Genomic DNA, 20,918 nt, shown 5'->3' on the forward strand with positions numbered 1-20,918 from the left:
GGTCAATGGTCAACAATAAACTGTGGTTGAGTTGAAACAGGATGTCTGGCCTCTGTTCAGGAAACAGATGTCTTCTGATAAATGTGACTCTTGAGAACCTGACCCTTAGGATGTGTGTTGTTGGAAGAATGAATGACCAGGGGGAGTTGCCTTTAGAGACCTCTTTATCTGTTTGGTCATAACAGTGAAAATAAGCTGGTCTTGGGGTGAACTTGAGCACTGTGTTGGTAACAGGAACTACTAGAGTGAATTTTTGACTCAGCAGCAGAGTGCACACTGTTTTGAAAATTCCTGGCAGTTTAAAACTGTGGCACACTGGAACTTGAACCCAGAACCTTGTCTTTTGCAAAAAATTTTCTTACTAATTAAGCTATCCAGACTCGACTCATAACCCAAGCTCACAGGTTCAAATGCAATGACGGTAATAGAACTGTCACATTCTTCTTCAAATACTAGTTCTCTAAATTTATCATAAAATGTAAAGTGGAGAACCCTTCACTGCCTATAATCTGCCAATACCTTTCTCCATTTCTTGGATGATTTGCTGGACTAACAGAGCTGACAAAGAAGATGAGGCTGGAAAACAGTGTACGCAAAGTTTAGGTTTGTTTGCATACTAAAAAGGTTCATAATCTAACTATGCTGTTCAGCATCCAACTTTTAATCCTGGCTGTTTAAAATGTATTATGTGTATTATTATGATTAGCAAGCACACACAATGTCAAAAAAAAATAAAAAAATAAAAAAAAAAAAATAAAAAAAATAAAAAAATCCAGAATTACCAAATCTGACCATTACCTGGTTTGATACTAAATCCTCCTCATCTTCTGTAGATATAATTTTTCTAATGGCATTTGCACAAATCACAGCTGCGGTACTTGGTACATCTGTAGCATATAAATGACTAGTCTTATCATCTTCAAATTTCTTTAGAAATGACAATGCCTGAAAAGGATTTCACAAAACTTTATAGTTTCCACCATTTGTAAAACATGAAAATAAGAGTTTCACACAAAAAGTTCAACAGAGTTGAACGAGAAAAAATACAGTTATACAACAACAAGATAAGATGTGAAAATTACATTATCTAATTTTAGGCTGGAAGGACGATTAGAGTTCAACATTCTGTCAACAGAAATATCATTAGACAGAACACAGGTTTGGATTATGAAAGAATGGAGAAGGTAGTCAGCTGTGTCCTTTTCACAGGAACCCACTTGTCTGGAACGATTTAGGAAAACCACAAAAACCACAAATCAGGATGGCCAGATGCGGATTTGAAGCATCATCTTCCCTAATGTGAGTCCAGTGTCCTAACCACTGCGCCCCCTGACTCTGATTCGGTAGGTCATGTGTGATCATAAAATATGAAGGATGTGGTTAATTGTGCAGCTAGACATACCTATTTGTACTGAATATCAACATGGTAGGAGTAAGATTACATTCACATGGATGTGTGTCTCTTCTCAGACTATGGTACGCAGAAGTTTCCTTTTTTCTGGATTATATTTTACTGGTTTCTGTCTTTACTGCTGATTGTATTCCAAACTACTAGACTTCTGCTTAAACAGTTCAGGGCAACATACAAGAACAGCTACAGGTACACACAGATAATCTGTTATGGAGAATGACCCAAAGCTGATAAGGAAAGGATCATTCACTCAGAACCTAGGGACATGTAGTGCAAGAGTAGGAATACACAGGATGAAATGGTAACAGCAGCTGCAGTTGATGTTGTTGTTACTGCTAACACTGTTCAGCTGCTGATTTTGTGACACAAGAAAAGATGACAATGACGAAAGGTAGAACATACTGTGCACAGAAAGTCGCACTTACCTCACATCTATATTCAAAAATCAACATCCTTAATGTCTATCCGTTATAGGATTCTATGAAACACTACATGTTTCAAAACAATGACATATCTACAAAGCAAAAAGATTCTCTTCAAAAGTCAGCACAGAGTTAGGAAATAATTCTCACATGATTTTCAGTACTCACTTTTCAAATTTATCTTGTATATCGTGGAAGTAATCAAAACATGAATTATGTATTTCCTGATATCTGAAAGATATTCAACATTATGTCATGACAGACGTCAAAAGTACGAGAACATGGAATGTCTTCAGAAAAAAGTGATTTTTAACCAATTTCAGCTAATAAAGTCATTTGTTTTTCTACAATTCACAGTCAAGATCACAATTACATTGTACACTCTTCTAAAAAAAGAAACAACAATAGAATGTAAAATGAGAAACTGTTAACAACCACATGAAATAAAAGTATAAATAAAACATAGAACGCTGTTAAACATGACGAAACACTCCAAATTTGTTTTCAGCTGACTGAAATAAATGCTTGTTGTGTGATTGCATGTCAGAAACAAAGATAACATTAGAACTTCCTCACGGAATTTTGCGGAAGTACTCTTGTTCTCTGTGTTAAGTGGTCAGATAGTGTTAGTAACACAACAAACTTTTTTTTTCCTCAACTGTATAAGCATACAGACAGATTTCATCTTTGAATAACTGTAAGTAAACTCAATGCAGCATAGACAAAACTACCATCAGCTTCTTTGTAAGTTTAATTTTAAAGTCCTAACAACTCACGCTAACGCCTGTACTGATTCACTGTCATACTTCTTCCACGGAATCTGCTTTACTAGTCCAAAGAACCACAGAAATTCTCAGGCTGACTAAACTGGCTGATCAATTTGTCTTAAATGTGGATACACAAAAGATTATATGCTTCAGTGGTTCATAGGTGTCACGTAAGATAATGTTGCAAAAGCTGTACAATGAGACAGCTGCTAGTCATCTTCAGGTGCTAACTGACATGTTGCTGCAGTGGCTCGCCAATATATGTGGTGGCTCCCTAGAAAAGTGCAGGCGTCATGCGGTGAGGCTACAACATCATTGTACATAGAGGACAACAACATCCAGTACTCCCTTCCAGAGAAATGGACCACAGACTTCGCGTGCAACACAGAAAAAGCATGGCCACAAATTGTGGTACACCATGCACACTGGCCAGTTTAAGTGTCTTGACTTAAGTGTCTTGACTCCGATTCCCTATCTGTATTGACCTGATTTCATTTGTCTGTAGCTGATGATGCCTTAGTACCACCAGTCCCTTGTCTCTATTGACCAGGTCATTACTTATTTGTATTTTGACTGCTTCTTTAATGATGGAGTCCCAGTATGTGGAGGCACACTAAAGGATTTTTGTCTCCCCGTAGTTCACGCTACGTCGTGTCAAGACAGTGTTCAGCAAAAGAAGACCTTTCTAGCTCGCCAAATCTTTTGTGACCACTATATTCAGTGCATCTGTCATTAACAGTGTGACATGTCTGGCCAATGTATGATTTCCCATACTGGCAAGGGATTTTATATATCCCTGGTCTCCTTAGACCAAGGTTGTCTTTAATGGAACCCAGCATCGTTTCCACTGGCACTGCAGGGCGAAAGAGAGATTTTATTTGATGTTTCTTGAACAGCTTGCCGATCTTAAAGGACACACCACCCAACATAGTGTAGAGAAACTATCTTAGTGGAGTTCTCGATTTCTTTTGGCTGTTCTTGAAGTTTTGTGTGTGCAGGCTGAAATGCATTTCAAATCTGTTTATCAGAGTGCCCATTTTGTATAAACACAGAGTGCAGAAGGCTACTCATAAGCTCCCTGGATCTGAGACAACTCTAGTCCTACTAGCTGTCTCACTGAAATATTGTGCAGCTTTCACAGCATTATCCAATGTGATGCCCGTGAACCACAGAAGCAGCAATTACGTCAAGAAAGTCTCAAACAGCACATAAGATAATAGAATTATATCCAAGCAAGAAGAAAAATCCAGCTACTTTTAGATTATTGTTATTGGTAATATGCTTCTGGAATCAGTCTAGTGATTAAACAGTGTGAACTTCAAATGCAACATACAGTCATGCAGGAGGCCTGCAACCATGACTTAAACTTGAGAATACTTATTATATCAATTCTTAATGGGTCACTAGAAATGAACTGGTCACTTTGTTGTTCACAAATTTTTTATATGGGCATGTTTCTTCAGAATGTCTGCCAAACAAAATACAAATATATCAATGAAAATATAAAGGAACTGGATAGATAAAAATCTACTCAGCAAGTGGCAACAGGTGAAAACACACAGATAAAGGTTAAGGAAATCTGTGAGCTTTCAGAGTCAGTGGCTCCTTCTTCTGTCAGAAGGGCTGAAGGGGGAATCTGGTATTGTGCAGTCCCCAACAATCAGTCTCTCCTGACCCAGGGTTCTGGGCAACTTTTCCAAACCCTCCCCATTTCCTAAACCTTCTCCATCTCTCCCCTTCATCCCTTTTGCTAGTAGGAGCCACTGGCTTCAAAACCTCGCAGATTTCCTTAACCATAATATGTGTGTGATCTCCTGCAGCTACTTGGTGAATAGATTTTTTTTATCTGAACAAAACACAAAGTCATACGTATGAGCGTAATTACCCATCCCAATAGCAGAGCACATTAATGCACTGCTTCCAGGATTTGGGCACTTAAGCTGGCCCCAGACTGAATCTGCCTGGCTCATTAACAGTGAGGGCTGGTGTGTTGGCCGGGCTGGGTGTGGCTTTTAGGCACTTTCCCATATCTGACTAGGTGAATACCAGGCTGGTCCCACCTCAGTTACACAAGTTGCAAACATTTCAAAAAACATTTGCACACTTTCACATGGATAACACTACACGCAGATAGCTGGGGTGCATGTATTCTCTCCTGGAAGGGGGTTACAGAATGGTGACAGGAAGGGCATCAGGGACCCCTTAAAAAATTAAAAAGTGCAAATTCTGATAGCAGCCATGCTCACACCATTTTGATGGGTGACAAAGGCAGAAGAAGAAGAAGAAGTATGAGTGTAATCTACAAAGTTCACTAAGAGAGAAGATACAGGAAGTATTACACTAATATTAAAAAAAATATCATACCACACAAAGTAAGGTGTCACATATGTCCATTCTAACCATCAGTGCTCAGCTAACAGAGTGTCATTTTTACAAAATTTAACTACCAGAAAATGATTTCCAGTGCTTTGTGGTTGCTAAGCCTGGATAGGCTCTCAATGACTGAAAGCTACCCATCTTTCACAAATATGTACAATTACTCTCACATTCTAATAGTACTTAGCACAAGGCTTTGTAAAAACATTGTTTTTCATTACCATCTCATCTTTGGTAGGTAATTTGTAATTATGCTCAAAGTTATATTCTGTATTTTTGCTTCATTATGAAACAATGTTTAACATTACTTGGAAAAGCACACACTGCTTACAGATGCCTAGATTACTAGAAAACACAGTGGTGTATTAAATATTCAATCAGTGCAGTGGCACCATTTATGTAATGCAGATGCCTCCTCCCATCCCTGATTTTTTCTGTTATATAAGCAGCCTGCTTGGGCATTTCTTGTCATCTAGTACTAAGGATGATTTTGTTGCTTTAGGTTTTTTGGTTCTTTGTATGAATTTTGTATTGTGATCAGTTTGTTATTCTCCCAATATGCTGTACCCCCAGCCCCCCCCCCCCTTTTTTCCCCTCTTCTGTTATCCTTTCTTTCCCCTCCCTACTGGTCCTAACTAAACAGTGTAAGCATTATTCACAGCTTGGTATACTTTCTTGAATGTTTTGTATTTAGTTTTATATTTAGGTCGTCGTTTCTATTTCTGTACAATTTTTAACACTATTGTCATCAAGTTGTTCATTTATTTTCATGTTGTTGTTGTGGTCTTCAGTCTAGAAACTGGTTTGATGCAGCTCTCCCTATGAAATCCCCAAACCACCTTCCCTACCCTCTGGCTCCTATCCTTGTAACCGCCCCCGGTGCAAAACCTGTCCCATGCACCCTCCCACCACCACCTACTCCAGTCCTGTGGATATGAAATCCCCAAACCACCTTCCCTACCCTCTGGCTCCTATCCTTGTAACCGCCCCCGGTGCAAAACCTGTCCCATGCACCCTCCCACCACCACCTACTCCAGTCCTGTAACCCGGAAGGTGTACACGATCAAAGGCAGAGCCACGTGTGAAAGCACCCACGTGATTTACCAACTGACCTGCCTACACTGTGATGCATTCTATGTGGGAATGACCAGCAACAAACTGTCCATTCGCATGAATGGACACAGGCAGACAGTGTTTGTTGGTAATGAGGATCACCCTGTGGCTAAACATGCCTTGGTGCACAGCCAGCACATCTTGGCACAGTGTTACACCGTCCGGGTTATCTGGATACTTCCCACCAACACCAACCTATCCGAACTCCGGAGATGGGAACTTGCCCTTCAGTATATCCTCTCTTCTAACGAGAAGAGCCAGGCCTCAATCTCCGCTAATTTCAAGTTGCCGCCACTCATACCTCACCTGTCTTTCAACAACTTCTTTGCCTCTACTCTTCCACCTCGACTGACATCTCTGCCCAAACTCTTTGTCTTTAAATATGTCTGCTTGTGTCTGTATGTGTGGATGGATATGTGTGTGTGTGCGAGTGTATACCTGTCCTTTTTTCCCCCTAAGGTAAGATTTTCCGCTCCCGGGATTGGAATGACTCCTTATCCTCTCCCTTAAAACCCACATCCTTTCGTCTTTCCCTCTCCTTCCCCTCTTTCCTGATGAGGCAACAGTTTGTTGCGAAAGCTTGAATTTTGTGTGTATATTTGTGTTTGTTTGTGTGTCTATCGACCTGCCAGCGCTTTTGTTTGGTAAGTCTCATCATCTTTCTTTTTAGATATATTTTTCCACGTGGAATGTTTCCCTCTGTTATATTCAAGACAAGTACAAATTTAGAAATGATTCCTAACCAAATTTTCACTGACATTAATACATGGTTCAAAACTAACTCACTGTGATTAAACTTTGAAAAGACCCACTGTAGGCAGTTCCAAACCTGTAAGAGATTTCCTTTCAGCATGTGTACAATATATGAAGATATGCAGCTTGAAGAGGCTCACAGTGTTAAATTTCTGGGATTACAAATTGATGATAAATTCAGTTGGAAAGGGCATACCACAGAATCGCTGATGTGTCTAACCAAGTCTGCATTTGTAGTGAGAATGATGTCAGATGTAGGAGATATAAATATAAAAAATTTGCATATTTTGTTTACTTTCATTCTGTAGTGTCATATGGGGTCACATTCTGGGACACCATGTCAAACCGAGCGAAAGTTTTTAGAGTGCACAATGTGAAATAAGACTTATTTGTGGCGTAAATTCAAGAACATCATGTAGAAATCTGTTCAAGGAACTGGGTATTCTAACCAGTGCTTCTCAGTATATTTACTCCTTAATAAAATTTGTTGCAAATAATATCTCTTTTTTCCAACCAACAGTTCAATACACAGTGACAGTACTATGAATAAGAACAATCTACATAAAAACCTACAACCATCGGAACACTTCATGTCGACTGCATTATGTTTATGGTTGCTGCCAACAAAGGGACTTAACAACAATGGCAAAGTATCTTGTTGTGTGTGTCAGTTCAGAAATAAATAATGTAACAAGTTTGTTTGAACACGAACGTCATTGTGATATGCTTTCATCAAACCTTGTTACTTTCTCCCACATTTAAATGCTTGCACAACACATAACTTAAAATCACTTATCTTGGTCTAGAAAGAGGTCCAATATTCAGGAACACACATTTTCAATAAATTGTCAGCAACCATTAAAAACTTGGTTTCAGATAAAGCACAGTTGGAACAGAGTTTGAAAGACAATTTTGACAGGCAATTACTTCTCCTCCATGGATGAATATCTTAACAGTGTTAGACCAACTTAAGTAAAAGTTCTGTTAGATTTCAGTTTTGACAGCACTTAGTCACAACAGTCAAGATTTGGTATTTTGTTTACGGTAAATTTATTAAAAGTACATAACTATGTTTTACTCTGACAGTGTGTTGATTCTGTAAATATTAGCAGGTCCAGTTTATTGTAATGTATTCATATATTTTGACAACCTCCTGACGAATGATGAGGGAAGTCAACATTGTATTCAAATGTTGTATGTTTTATGTTTTACTTTCTGACATTTCCCACATCCTTGAGAATCATCTCATCTTTGGGTCTGTGGAACGAAAATTGAATCTAATTTAATCTGAAGGTGGGCTGTGCACGAAATGCATCAGTATAAAAATTTTATGAACAACAAGTGACCAGTTCATTTCTAGTGACCCATTTAGCATTGACATAATAAGTGCTCTCAAATAAACAGTATGAACTAGGACAAACAAATAAAATCAGTTGTAAAGGGGCAAATGGAGACTTAGATTTATTGAAAGAATTCCGGAAAAGTATAACACAGTTGCAAAAGTGATCACAAACAAAACTCTTGTGTGACCTATTCTTGAATACTCCTTGAGTGATTGTAATCCTCAACTCGTTAGTTAAAGTTGTTGATTTATTTATTTAATTTTATTTATTCATGAGTCTTCTTATGATGATGCAGGATTTGTCGCAGCAGCAACAGCAGCATTTGTTGTTTTATTCTTATGTGGGTCACCTTTTACAAAGATTTTTGGCATGTCATGGTATTACAATATAAGAACAAAGAAAAAACATAACTCATATGCACTGGCATTCAAACACCTGCAGATCTAGTTTGACAAGGATGAGACAGGCCCGTGCATCTGCAAAGTCTCTCCAGAGTGGCGAGCGTCGCATGTCTTGCCTTATGGGGTGCATAAGGTTGGCAGCACATCCAAGTCTCACCTGCAGGTGTTCCACGAACCTGCAGTGCTGGGGTGGGAATAGTAGTGTCACATGTGCATTGTTAGTTGTGTTATTGTCTAGTTCTTGTGTAAGCTAAGTAGTGAGAATGCTTAGTACAGTGAAACCTCTATATAACATTTTTCAAGGGACCACAAATTCTGAACACTATATAGAGGAAAACACTATAAAGAGGAAGGCTTCCAAATAATAATTATATGGAATTACTGAAGATCGGGATACCACTAATCAGCTTTGACAAATGGTGCCATAGATGACATTTTAAATGTTCACAACACTGTAATATGATATTCATTGCAAATGATCAATGTATGAAATGATTAGTTTTTTGTAATTAAAACGTGAGGCCCGGTAGGTGGATGGGTGAAAGTAAATGGCACCAAAAAGATCGCAAGCAGAATGTGCGTCACATGTCACGTGACCAGGTTCTGCCGCTGACATGTGAAACACGCTGAGCGCAGGCTTTCCGAGCCGGTGCAAACTGTGAATCCACAGAACGGAAAACGATGTGTCTACATCCAGTCACTTAAACATTATAAAGAGATAAATAATTGACCAGGGTTCCAAAAATATGAGCGTTATATGGAGGAAATTGTAATATTGTTTATATGGACTTTTAGTCGGGACTGAAAAAAACATATGTAATATAGAGGAAAACATTATATGGAGGAACGTTATAAGGAGGTTTCACTGTATTACAGAGAGAGCATTTTTAGATGAAGAGGTTTTCTGTACAGGAGGAAACTTTACGGAGCATGTGGGGTGACAATTTAGACTTCATTTTCCTACTTCGAAGTGTCCACATCGTGGCACTGTATGTGATTTGATCTGCACATTCCAGACAACCAGTTCAGTTCCAGATGCACCACAAATTGGTAGGCCCACAATTTTAACAGAACAGAAGCTTATCAACATTTCAGACATCATGTTGTGGAGTCCAACAAAATCAGTGAGGAGATTACCGCAAGAGGCTGAAGTCTCTTGTATGACAGACACAAGGCTGCAACCAAAGAACTGGGGATGTACCCATATACAATTACTGCTATACAACAATTACATTGCATGGCCCATGGGAAATGAATGGCATATTGTGAATAGTTTCAGCGATATGTTAACCAACAAAGAGTTGGTGTTTTAGATCAAGCCTTTTTCACTGATAAGGCTTTGTTTCATCTACCTGGCTACACTAATTCCCAAAATTCATTAAATTCATGATCAGAAAATCCACATGCCTTAAGAGAAATGACATAGCATGCAGAGAAATTTGAAGTGTGGGTTGCCTTAAGGCAAATTATACATCTGATCTCTTTTGATGTTACTGTCACTTCTGATGTCTATTGTTCCAAGATAATTCCTCCATTTATTGCCTTGCTTCAATAAAACAGGATCAATCACCCATTTTTCTAACAAGGCAATGTTACTGCACATATGGCACACCAGCTCCTACAACTTTTTGATGAAATCTTTGGAGACAGAGTAATTACGAAAAGGCCTCTGGCCCCGCACTAACCAGATCTCTCTCTGCCTGAATATTTCCTCTGAGATGCAGCTAAAATATTTGTGTATCAAAATAACCCAATGACAATAGATGAACTGAAGACAGAGATAATTGATTAAATGCATTTGATTATACTTGAAACATTGGTATAGGTATTCACAAATAAATGTAAATGTGATGAACTATGCCTTCAAGAAAGAGGAAAACATTCCAGCACCTAATGTGATATTGGTGCATACACTGTATTTAATTGCAATTAATATAATTACTTAATTTCATTATTTTAATTTTAATAATTTAATCCAATCTCCCAATGTAACTGCAGCCATTAGCAGCAAATCCCGGCCCATAGCTCATACAGTGGCACAAATGTGCTGCCAACCTTAAGCAGACCACAAGGCGAGAAATGTGAAGCTCATTGCTGCAGAGAGAGTTTGTAGATATATTGTAGAACTGTAACCAGCCAGTTTATGCAGTATGAAAGTTGTAGAAGCCCTAAGGATTCACAGATAACTGAATCCTTGAAAGAAATAGATTCTGAAGATAGGGCCTCTAAAACTCTAATTATTGTTGTTGTTGCAGTGGTCTTCAGTCCAGAGACTGGTGTGATGCAGCTCTCCATGCTACTCTATCCTGTGCAAGCTTCATCATCTCCCAGTACCTACTGCAACCAACATCCTTCTGAATCTGTTAAGTGTATTCATCTCTTGGTCTCCCTTTACGATTTTTACCCTCCACGCTGCCCTCCAATATTAAATTGGTGATCCCTTAATGCCTAAGAAAATGACCTACCAACTGATCCCTTCTGCTAGTCAAGTTGTGCCACAAATTTCTCTTCTCTCCAATTCTATTCAATACCTCCTCATTAGTTATGTGATCTACCCATCTAATCTTCAACATTCTTCTGTAGCACCACATTTAAAGCTGCATGCCCTAGGGAAAAATTACGGCCGTAGTTTCCCCTTGCTTTCAGCCGTTCGCAGTACCAGCACAGCAGGGCCGTTTTGGTTAGTGTTACAAGGCCAGATCAGTCAATCATCAAGACTGTTACCCCTGTTACTGAAAAGGCTGCTGCCCCTCTTCAGGAACCACATGTTTGTCTGGCCTCTCAACAGCTACCCCTCCATTGTGGTTGCACCTATGGTACAGCTATCTGTATCGCTGAGGCACGCAAGCCTCCCCACCAACGGCAAGGTCCGTGGTTCATGGGGGGAGGACTCTAATTATACTATAGGTGAAATATGTAAGGAAAGATGAAAGTATGAAAGTTTGCAAGTAATTTTAGTTCGGACCCCTTCCTAGTCATTGGAAGGTGTAAGTCTTTGAATAAATATTAAGTCTTGCACCTCTGTTCGATTTTAATTGGGAGCTCTATTTAATCATGGGAAGGAAATGTTCTGTCAATGAAGAGATCACTAGAGATGAAGTGCAAACTCAGACATGACAGAAACAAGAAATGAAGTTGGTCATGGTCTTTCAAAGGGAAACAAACCATCATTAAACTTAATCAATTTAAAAAAACCACACAACATTTGGATGGTCTGATGGTGAGTTGAACCACAGTCTTTCAGAAAGGGAGTGAAGTGCCTTAATCACTTCATTGCAAGCTCAGTTGTTTAGTCCTGAAGATTCAATCATGAATCTGAACAAACTAGGGTCCACTTCTGCCTTGCAAGGATGTTACTATAAATAATTTTGCTAATCTTAGCTTTATGTGCATTTCATCCAATTAATGTAACAAACAATTACCAAATGCACAGATAAAAAGTACTAATTTTGCAAATACAAAATGACAACACAGGAATTACACTGAATAATCTAGAATACGTAATACTCCCTTCACAAAAAGTAGTGGAAAGTACTAATATAGCAGAGGAGCAAACAAAAACCTCTGCAAAGGTCATAGAGGTTGACATCAGTGCAGAGAAGAGTCAGATGACAACCTACCAGAGCACATTTAGCATCACATACATAATGTAACGTAGTTTAAGACTGTTTTAAAAAACTTTATATTTGGCATCTCCTCCTTCCATTTAAAAGTACCTTCACAAAATCTTCTAAATTTAACATTTTAGGTTAATGTGTAATAAGAATTAATGGTATAATACAGTAATGTGATGTAATTTCACTTCCTGCAGTTACATTAAATGTACACTCTTGACTTCCTTCCATATCCCCAAGACAACAGTCCATGGGATCCATGTAATGTGACTAATGTAATGTATTGTAAGATAAGGTAATGTAATACAATTGAGGTGGTGTCTTATTCTCTGCCAATGAACATTTGCTGGCAAGTTCCTAACTTTCACGATGCGGCCGTATTGTGTTTTCCTGTGTAGAGCACTTCTTATCATCATTCATAACATTCAAATGCCATGTAAAAGATGTTGGCTTTCATTTTCTAAGACAAGTCTCAATTTCTTCCATAAATAATATTCTGCAGAATTTATGCTTAATATTATCAGTAAGGAACTAGTAGATACGTGGTCACAAATATAGCTTGTTTTTTGCTTCATATTACACAAACAGCAACCCCCTCCCCCCCCCCCCCCCCCAAAAAAAAAAAAAATCAGGACAAGATGGCAAAATGACTTCCAAGTGCAAAAATGTGCACATTTACGCTATGAAATGCCAAAACCATATGACTCACTGCCACAATGGGGAGTTCAATAGTATGTCTATATCACAGATGACATAGTTGAAACAACAGTTCCAGTCACATATACAACTTGTGTGTCCAAAGTTGAAAACACTGAGTGAAAAATAATAATAATAATAATAATAATAAACAATGATTAGGAACCAGGTGTAGTGGCAGGTGATGAAAGACTCACACGAAAAATTCCTGCAAGAGCGAAGATGTGAAATGAGAGAGTTACAGGAACTGTCTACGGGATCCTCATTCCAGTTGATTAGGTTGTCTGAGTCATGTTTCCACTGCAACCTTAACCTCAAAATACCATAGTGTTGTGACTGTTTCATAATCCAGCTGTGCATTAAAAGAAACTGTAAACTGAGAGTTGTAACTCACCAAAGTTACCAGCATTCTAGCACATACAATAACATTTTCCTGTAATATTACTAATGACATTTATTACGTACAGTGAGGAAAAAAAAGAAGTAACAAAATTAAATATAATAAAATATTTGTACAGAATATTTCTTTTTCTCTACCATTTAATATGTTACACAGGTATCCTATACCACTCATAATGTACAGAACATAATTTCTTGTTATATCACATAAAATATTTTACAAAATACTAGACTCATCAAGCAGCAGAATGAATGTCACAAATTTCAAAACAGCAGCTTACCTCAGCAACACTGCCTATGCTGTGATCTGGAAGATCCCTCTTTGCCTGTAAGCACGTGAAACAACAAATTCCAGCCATTAATATACAAAATAAACAGAACATGTTGTTTAAAATTTTGGTGGAATGTTCTCTGTTTACCTTATGGTTTACTGATAAAGAGACACACTTGCCATATCAGTGGTATTATGAACAAACATATAAGTATGGAAAGTTGATCTCAACACACTGCTGTCCCTTCAGTGTTAATCTGAAGGTGCTGACAATTGCAAATTACAATATTTATGCTGAATTACTTTACACTAAAACCAACTTAAATGATGTTGACACCAGAGAGAATATTATCATCAAAAAGAAAGGGACAAATTGGCCACTGATATGCCAAGAGAAAGGTTGACAGGAGCCAATAGCTCTCTCAAAATAGCATACATGTCATTTTTAACAAATTAGCCTTATATGTGTGGTCATATTCAATGAGGACTTTAATTTTAAAATTTATACATTGTTGCTAGAACATATATCCTTCTGAGTAATGAAAAATGCCAATTAACTTATGTTACACTTACTTTTAAGATAACAGATATAAAAGCAGTTTTTAAGAATTTTCATTTCCAAATATTCTTACAATCCGTAGCTACTTTGATGATGAAATCTACTTCACTGCAAGAAATCCAGAAGACTTGCGTAATATTCACATTACCGTTTAATCCTTTACAGGGTAATCAGTACGGAGAAACTATTTTACATCCCTGAAAATTGACTGTTACCTTTCTGAAGAATGAGACTGTGATGAAGCAAGCTAGGATAACTTTAATTCCCCTCGTTTTGCCATCTGCCTCCTTAAATCGTTTTGTTCCTTTTAACTATTTACCTTTAGCATACGTGAATATAATCTTCATTTTCATAAAAGAGAAAGACTGGCCTTCAGTTTTAAAGAATATAACACTGGATCTAAATTTGTGTTTAGTTTTATGTATGTAATTGATTTTCTAATTTATTCTGACTATGCCTTGTTATACGGCGAAATCAGTAATTGTGTCGTAACTTAAATTCTATTGTTGACATATAAAAAAAATATAAATTCTGTACTAATTTTAAACATTTGGAAGACAAAATACTAGTAATCTTAAAGTATCTATTTGGCTCTATTCGAAAACATGTTAGCAAAACCAGCCCCGAATTAATTCCAAAGTAATTAACAGTTTTGTCAAAAGTATTGTTTGTGTAATGATATTTGTTAATTTCATAATTTAAATAAATAATTTGGCCTAACTCCTGCAGTTGAAGAAACTGTTAAAAGGAACGAATTTTTTGATGTATTCAGTTAATTTGACGAGTTAAGTTTTAATTGTAACTTCGAACAATGTGTAGTTTCAGCACTTTTTATTGTGATGATATATAAGGGCCTGATTTTTGGTCATGAGACAATCAGTCCACAACCGAGTTTCAGACGAGAAACCTGTGTTGGTTAGAACAACAATACTGCTTCTAATGTGGAATAAGTGTTAAACAATTAGGCCGTGTGTAAAAACAAGAACAGTGTCTGCTCCATAAATACCTTTCTGTTCTTCAAGAACTGTGAACTTCGTGGTTAGGTTTTTACTGCTTGTAGATGTTCAACAGTAAACTCTTGTAGCGGTATGTGGATGTGCACCTGCTAACTATTAATTAGGCTTATGCAAAGTTAAACAATAGTGCACTGGCCATATTAAATGTGTATATGGGTGGTTGTGAAAAGTGAAAGTAAAAGACAGTGAAACACAACTGAGCATCTGTCGGCTACATCATTTACCATAGCCAGTGTCCAAATTACAAACCCCATTTTTCAGCCAGTGTAGCAACACGTTATGTCGACACCGAGGACAAAAAAACGTAGAAAACAAAGCAGGCAGAACCACCACAAGACTGACTGTCATTTTTCTTTCTGTACGGGGCATCCAGCTTTTAACAAATGCTTAGATTGCTCTTTCATTATAGGTATAAAATGGTGGCATTATCTCTCAACCACTATAACAAAGAGGCATATGAAACAATTGGAATAATTTTAAAACAATAAAAAATTGGTGAGCAATTTGTTTTAACATTTGCTTTTGGTCAGCATTCGACAAATATTACAGAAAACCTTTTCACAGATTATGCTTTATATATAATGGGTTGAAAGGTTTCTTAAGAGACACCTACATTTTCCTTTTTTCTTCCTCTTTTTAACATCATCTCACCCTCTGTGAGTCTGCGATCTGCCAATGTATCGACCCATTCTTCCCCTTTCCCTGCTTTTCTCCTTTTCAAACTTCCCATTTTTTCCCTCACACCTCACCTCCTAATGCTGCACCTGGCAGTCTCTAGTCCCCACACACCCCATCAAACAGTGCTCTTCTCTTCCCCTCCCCCCCCCCCCCCACCTCTGGTCCACTATCCCCTATCCCTCCCCCTTCCCTCTCCATATCACTACTCACGTGACAGTCGTATTCTGGTCGGAGTTGCCGGTGGTAGCAGCCATGTGTGCATGAACTGTGCTTGCTTGTGTAAATGTGTATGTGTTTTCTTTGCTGAAGACAGCTTTGGCCAAAACCTACAATGTGTAACAGTCTTTTCGTTGTGGATGTCTGCAACACAACAGGTGTGTAGGAATTTTTGATAAACCAACAGTTTCAGTTGTTTTATACAAATTTAAATGCAGATTAACCAATATGGTACACCCTCGTATGGGATGTACTTCACGAAGATAATCTTCAAGAAAGGCACAACGATTCAATTCAGCTGCCTATTTTTACCTGCCAAAAATGAAGAAGCAGACTCTTTCCACACATTAAGCAATTTTGGGTGAAATTCCAATGGTGATAATTAAGAAAAATAAGAAAATTATGATGGCATGGTATTTCTGTTTAACCATATGAATGCAATACAAACAACATAGCTACTTTGAAATTGCATGGAGAAAAAACAAATTAAATTTGATTTACACAGTGGTCAACATGCATCAACCCAAGAAAAAAAAAACTTTATTGGAACCAATTCCATCTTTTTGCTACCCCACCTCAGCCCCACAGTGGATTCAGTGAGACAAATTCAGATGAGACACACCAAATGGAAGAAATGTTATGCAGCTAAAAAAAATTAAATATATGAAAAATTTAAACTCCTATAGTCAATGGAAATGATTTCAGAACACCAAGAAAGGATTTAAATTAGAGTTCCACAGATGGAAGTCTAAATTAAGTTGTTCTTAATAAGTGCAGTGTTTCACCAATGTGTCCTTTCTCCTTCTTCCAACAGTTTTTTACTACAGTGACACTTATTTAATGGTTTTTTACCTCAGCCATACTTATTACACCTTCCAAGCTTCTACACATTTCAAGGCAGTTCTTCAAGCGGACTTGAAAAGGTTCTTCAGATTCTTCTTCTTTTCGTTTCTTCTCCAAAGCTTTTTCTGTAATTGTGTATATTAATTATTACATTAACAGACTGTCCTGTTGGTTCTTGGTAGAATATTTTATACATTACAAATGAAAAACTACATGATGCTACTATAATATTCTACAATATTCATTGTGTCAAAAACTACTACTCAGTTCATATGCCATTGTCAAGTACAAAGCTGCACGGGGTAGACGTGCGATCTAGGGCGTCTTGTCACAGTCCGCGTGGCTCCTCCCATCGTGGGTTCGAGTCCTCCCTCGGGCATGGGTGTGTGTGTTGTCACGGTCCCATAAGGTCTTACCACAAATTTTTTACAATCAAGTACAAAGATAATATTTATCTTTGTTCTGACAATGGTGTAACAGCCAAGAACCAATTTATAAAATAATAAATATTGTCTCTTTTGTCCATAAATTAATTACTGAATTAAGACAATTCCTGTGAGTATGAAAGTATATGATAAAAGATGGAAAGAGTAAAGATAACAACTCACCATTTAGTGTTGAGACACTGATTTGCTGACAAGCACATAAACAAGACTGAGAACATTGCTGGCTTACACACACACACACACACACACACACACACAACTAAACTGTGCTTGCACTGCATCTTGTGTTGTGTAAGATGGAATCGATGAGAGGAGAAAGCAGGGAGAGGGAGGGGGGAGGGGGGGGGTTGGGGAAGCGTGGCTGACGAGTGGGAGGAAAAGGTGGGCAGGGGGGCACTGAATAGGAATGTTGGCACCAGCAAACTCATTTGGTTGCAGAAATGAGAAGCTGTGTGCAGTGCACAGTATCGCGGAGGAGCGGATTAGGAGGATGAAAGAGAACAGAGGAAAAGAGAGACTGTGGAGAGGAGAGTGTGAATGCAGAATGAGCATAGTCAGGGTCATGGGGCAGAGGTGGAGGTGGGCTCGAGGTGGGAGATAGCACTGAGGCCAGCCCCAACCCACCTCTGCCCCATGACCCACCCTCCCCAAGCCTCTTTTCACCACTTGTCCACTCCACTCAGTACAACCAAATAGCCTAGGCTAACTGCAGTGCCATCACAAAGCAGTCAGCCGTGATAGGTGGAACAGAATAGAATCTGTATTGTCACATTACACGTCATTTACAGTCATTTGATTGAAACATTGGTGACTTATCAATGAATACAGTTGTATGTCCACATCCATACTAATATTAGAAATGCGAAAGCTCTGTCTGTTACGCTTTCACGACAAAACTGCTGAAGTGATTTTGATAAATTCTGGTATGGAGATAGCTTGAATACTAAAGAAACCATTGGCTACTTTAGAAAGTTGTGTCTTTTTGAGTATTACTAACATTTTCAAATATGGTATACATGAGTGACATGCAGATGATGCTGGCCCTATGGTCAGCAACTATTAGTGCTCTAGATTATTCCGTGAAAGTACAAATCCAATGTCACTGTGCGCATGGTTTATGATATTCAGTCCTTACACCACTTGACACAGCTGGAGAGTTTTGGTGCAGATACAACAAGAAAATCGGACGGCAAGCCTGAAAAGCATATTTAAAACTATAAACATTGCAAATGTAAGTCTGATTTACTGCACAGTTCTACAAGAGCTCAAGCTGCAAAAGTTACTCAAATCCAACAAACCTCGAAGCACTCTCACATTCGCCAGAACTTGGATGCAGAACATCAGGTGGCGTTAACAGCCAGAGAGACATTACAACAATCACAAGCCCTTCAGATTTTAAATCCTGAGCATCACGCATCTCTTACAGCTTCAAAGTGCTTGAAGAATCACAACAATGTGTCATTTAAAGGCTGTATGACAAACAGAGAATCATATCTTTACAAATGTGGAACACGGGTTGCTTTTGGTGGGGCTGCATTTGTTATGATCTATTAACTGTCTATGTTAGTCATAAATTAGTCATCACAGGGGGACAGATCAAAAATGTAGGCACAATAACGCATTAAAATGAAACAGAGAAGTAGTTGTTATGTGTTGCTCTGGAGGCAAAGTTTCACATCCAGTACTAGGTGAGCCAGAGAAACCCTACTTCTGCATTAATGTAATGAATTGAGACATTTTTAAATATAATTAGAAAATATAAAACATGTTTTCAGATTTGACATACATCAAAATAATTCAAATCATTATGTACCTGCATACTGGCACTGCATACATTTTTTTATATGTATGTCTCTACAGCACTCTTTACAAAGACATCTCCTAAACTACTAGTTTACTTACTCACCATCACTCATCACAATAAAACTACCGATATGGAGGAGAAGCATAACAGCTAGTAGGTACATATAAAAATAGTATTGTACGAATGTTACAACATAAAAACTACATAGGTGTCACATTTCTTCTTAAATTTTTCCACACTGTTATAACACATTTTTACATATTTTTCAATGTTTGCTTCTTTAGTTTATAAATATGGGTACATAAAAAAAGAACACATACCTCCATTAAAATTGAACACACATATACACGGAGATTATAAGGAAAAAAGACTAATATCTCCTACTCATCTTCCTCATTTATAAAATCTTCTACGCTATAACATAAGCTTTTTAAGTACTTATTGTTTGTTTTTGTGGTTTCTAACTTGTAGTCCTTGAACGTAGACCGTAATTTAGTGTTAAGCTTCAAATTCATGTAGTAATACAGGGTATTTTCAAATCAGCTAAGCCTGTGACAAAGTAACTTATCGTCTGGTATATGTCTTGTTCTTTAAGTAGGTATAAAAGAATTTCCTTCTAAAAGACATGGATTTTTTTAGCTTAAAGAGGAATATTTCATATATAAACATACAAGAAATTGTCATTATGTCACGGTTTTCCAATAAAGATTTGCATGACTGCCGACTATTTGTTCCCACCACAGCTCAGATTATTTTTTTCCGTAGCTTCAATATACTGAGGAGGTTTGCTTTCTCAGTAGCCCAAAACATTATATCATATCTTACAATGGATATAAAATATGCATGATAAAGAACTTTTTTAACAGAATGAAATCTTCACTCTGCAGCAGACTGTTCACTTATATGAAAATTTCTGGGAGATTTAAACTGTGCGCCAGACCAAGACTTGAACTCAGGACTTTTGCCTTTTTCTTATAAGCTAAATAAGTTACTTTATTTAGAACTCTTATTGCATAACCAAAACTGTTTAATTGCTTCATTAAGCAATCCACGATCAGACCATGAAAAGTTTTTGCTTATAGTAATGACAGATATTTAACAGAGTTTGCAGTGATCAATTCTTTGCTCCCACAATTTAACTGCGTGCCACGTAGATATATTTTTGTGTAGGTGTGTGTAAATATCTGTATCCAATCAGTTCTGAAGGGCAACTTGTATCAAAGCTAGTGACGTTTCCCATCCTTTTTACATTGCTGTTAATGACTCGCTGCCTCAACTACTCACGTGAGTTGTTACTTTTACTCCTTTCATTATTTAAATACTACCACAGACTTTAAATCAGTAAGTAGTAGAAGTGCAAACTGACAAAGCAGGATGGCTAGAAGAGAAATGCAAGGCTGCATAAGCTGCATGAGTATGGGAAATATAGATGCAACATGTAGGAATATTACACACAGATATGGAGAAAAGACAAGCACCTTAATGGGAATAGAACTCGGATGGCAAGAAGAAGAGAAGTCTGAAAGCTGGAAGGCATTTACAGAAGGGATACACAAGAGAAATGGATGTGGTGACAATATAACAAAAAGAGAAGATGAAATAAATGAGGATGAGATGGGAGATATGATATTGTGAGAAAAATTGGACACATCTCTGAGAGATGGAAGTCAAAACTAGTCTCTTAGAGTAGACAACATTGCCTTAGAATTACAGACATCCTTGAAAGAGTCAGTCATGGCAAAACTACCACAACTTGAATGCACGATGTGTAAAGACAGGTGAAATACTTT

The 20,918-nt window shown here is 37.7% G+C and overlaps 1 protein-coding gene across 1 annotated transcript in view; it reads right to left on the reverse strand.

Moving 5' to 3' along the window:
• Positions 1 to 20,918, reverse strand: part of LOC126235965 (Fanconi anemia group A protein-like) — a 236,043-nt gene that overhangs the window by 200,894 nt on the left and 14,231 nt on the right. Inside the window, exons 3-5 of the mRNA XM_049944936.1 lie at positions 16,888 to 17,003; positions 13,577 to 13,621; positions 799 to 945 (exon numbers count right to left, since the gene is read on the reverse strand). Of these exons, the coding sequence (XP_049800893.1) occupies positions 799 to 945; positions 13,577 to 13,621; positions 16,888 to 17,003 (308 nt within the window). The remainder of the gene's footprint in view (positions 1 to 798; positions 946 to 13,576; positions 13,622 to 16,887; positions 17,004 to 20,918) is intronic.

Source organism: Schistocerca nitens, chromosome 2 (genome assembly GCF_023898315.1).
Source record: "Schistocerca nitens isolate TAMUIC-IGC-003100 chromosome 2, iqSchNite1.1, whole genome shotgun sequence".
In the NCBI taxonomy this organism is placed as follows: Eukaryota; Metazoa; Arthropoda; class Insecta; order Orthoptera; family Acrididae; genus Schistocerca; species Schistocerca nitens.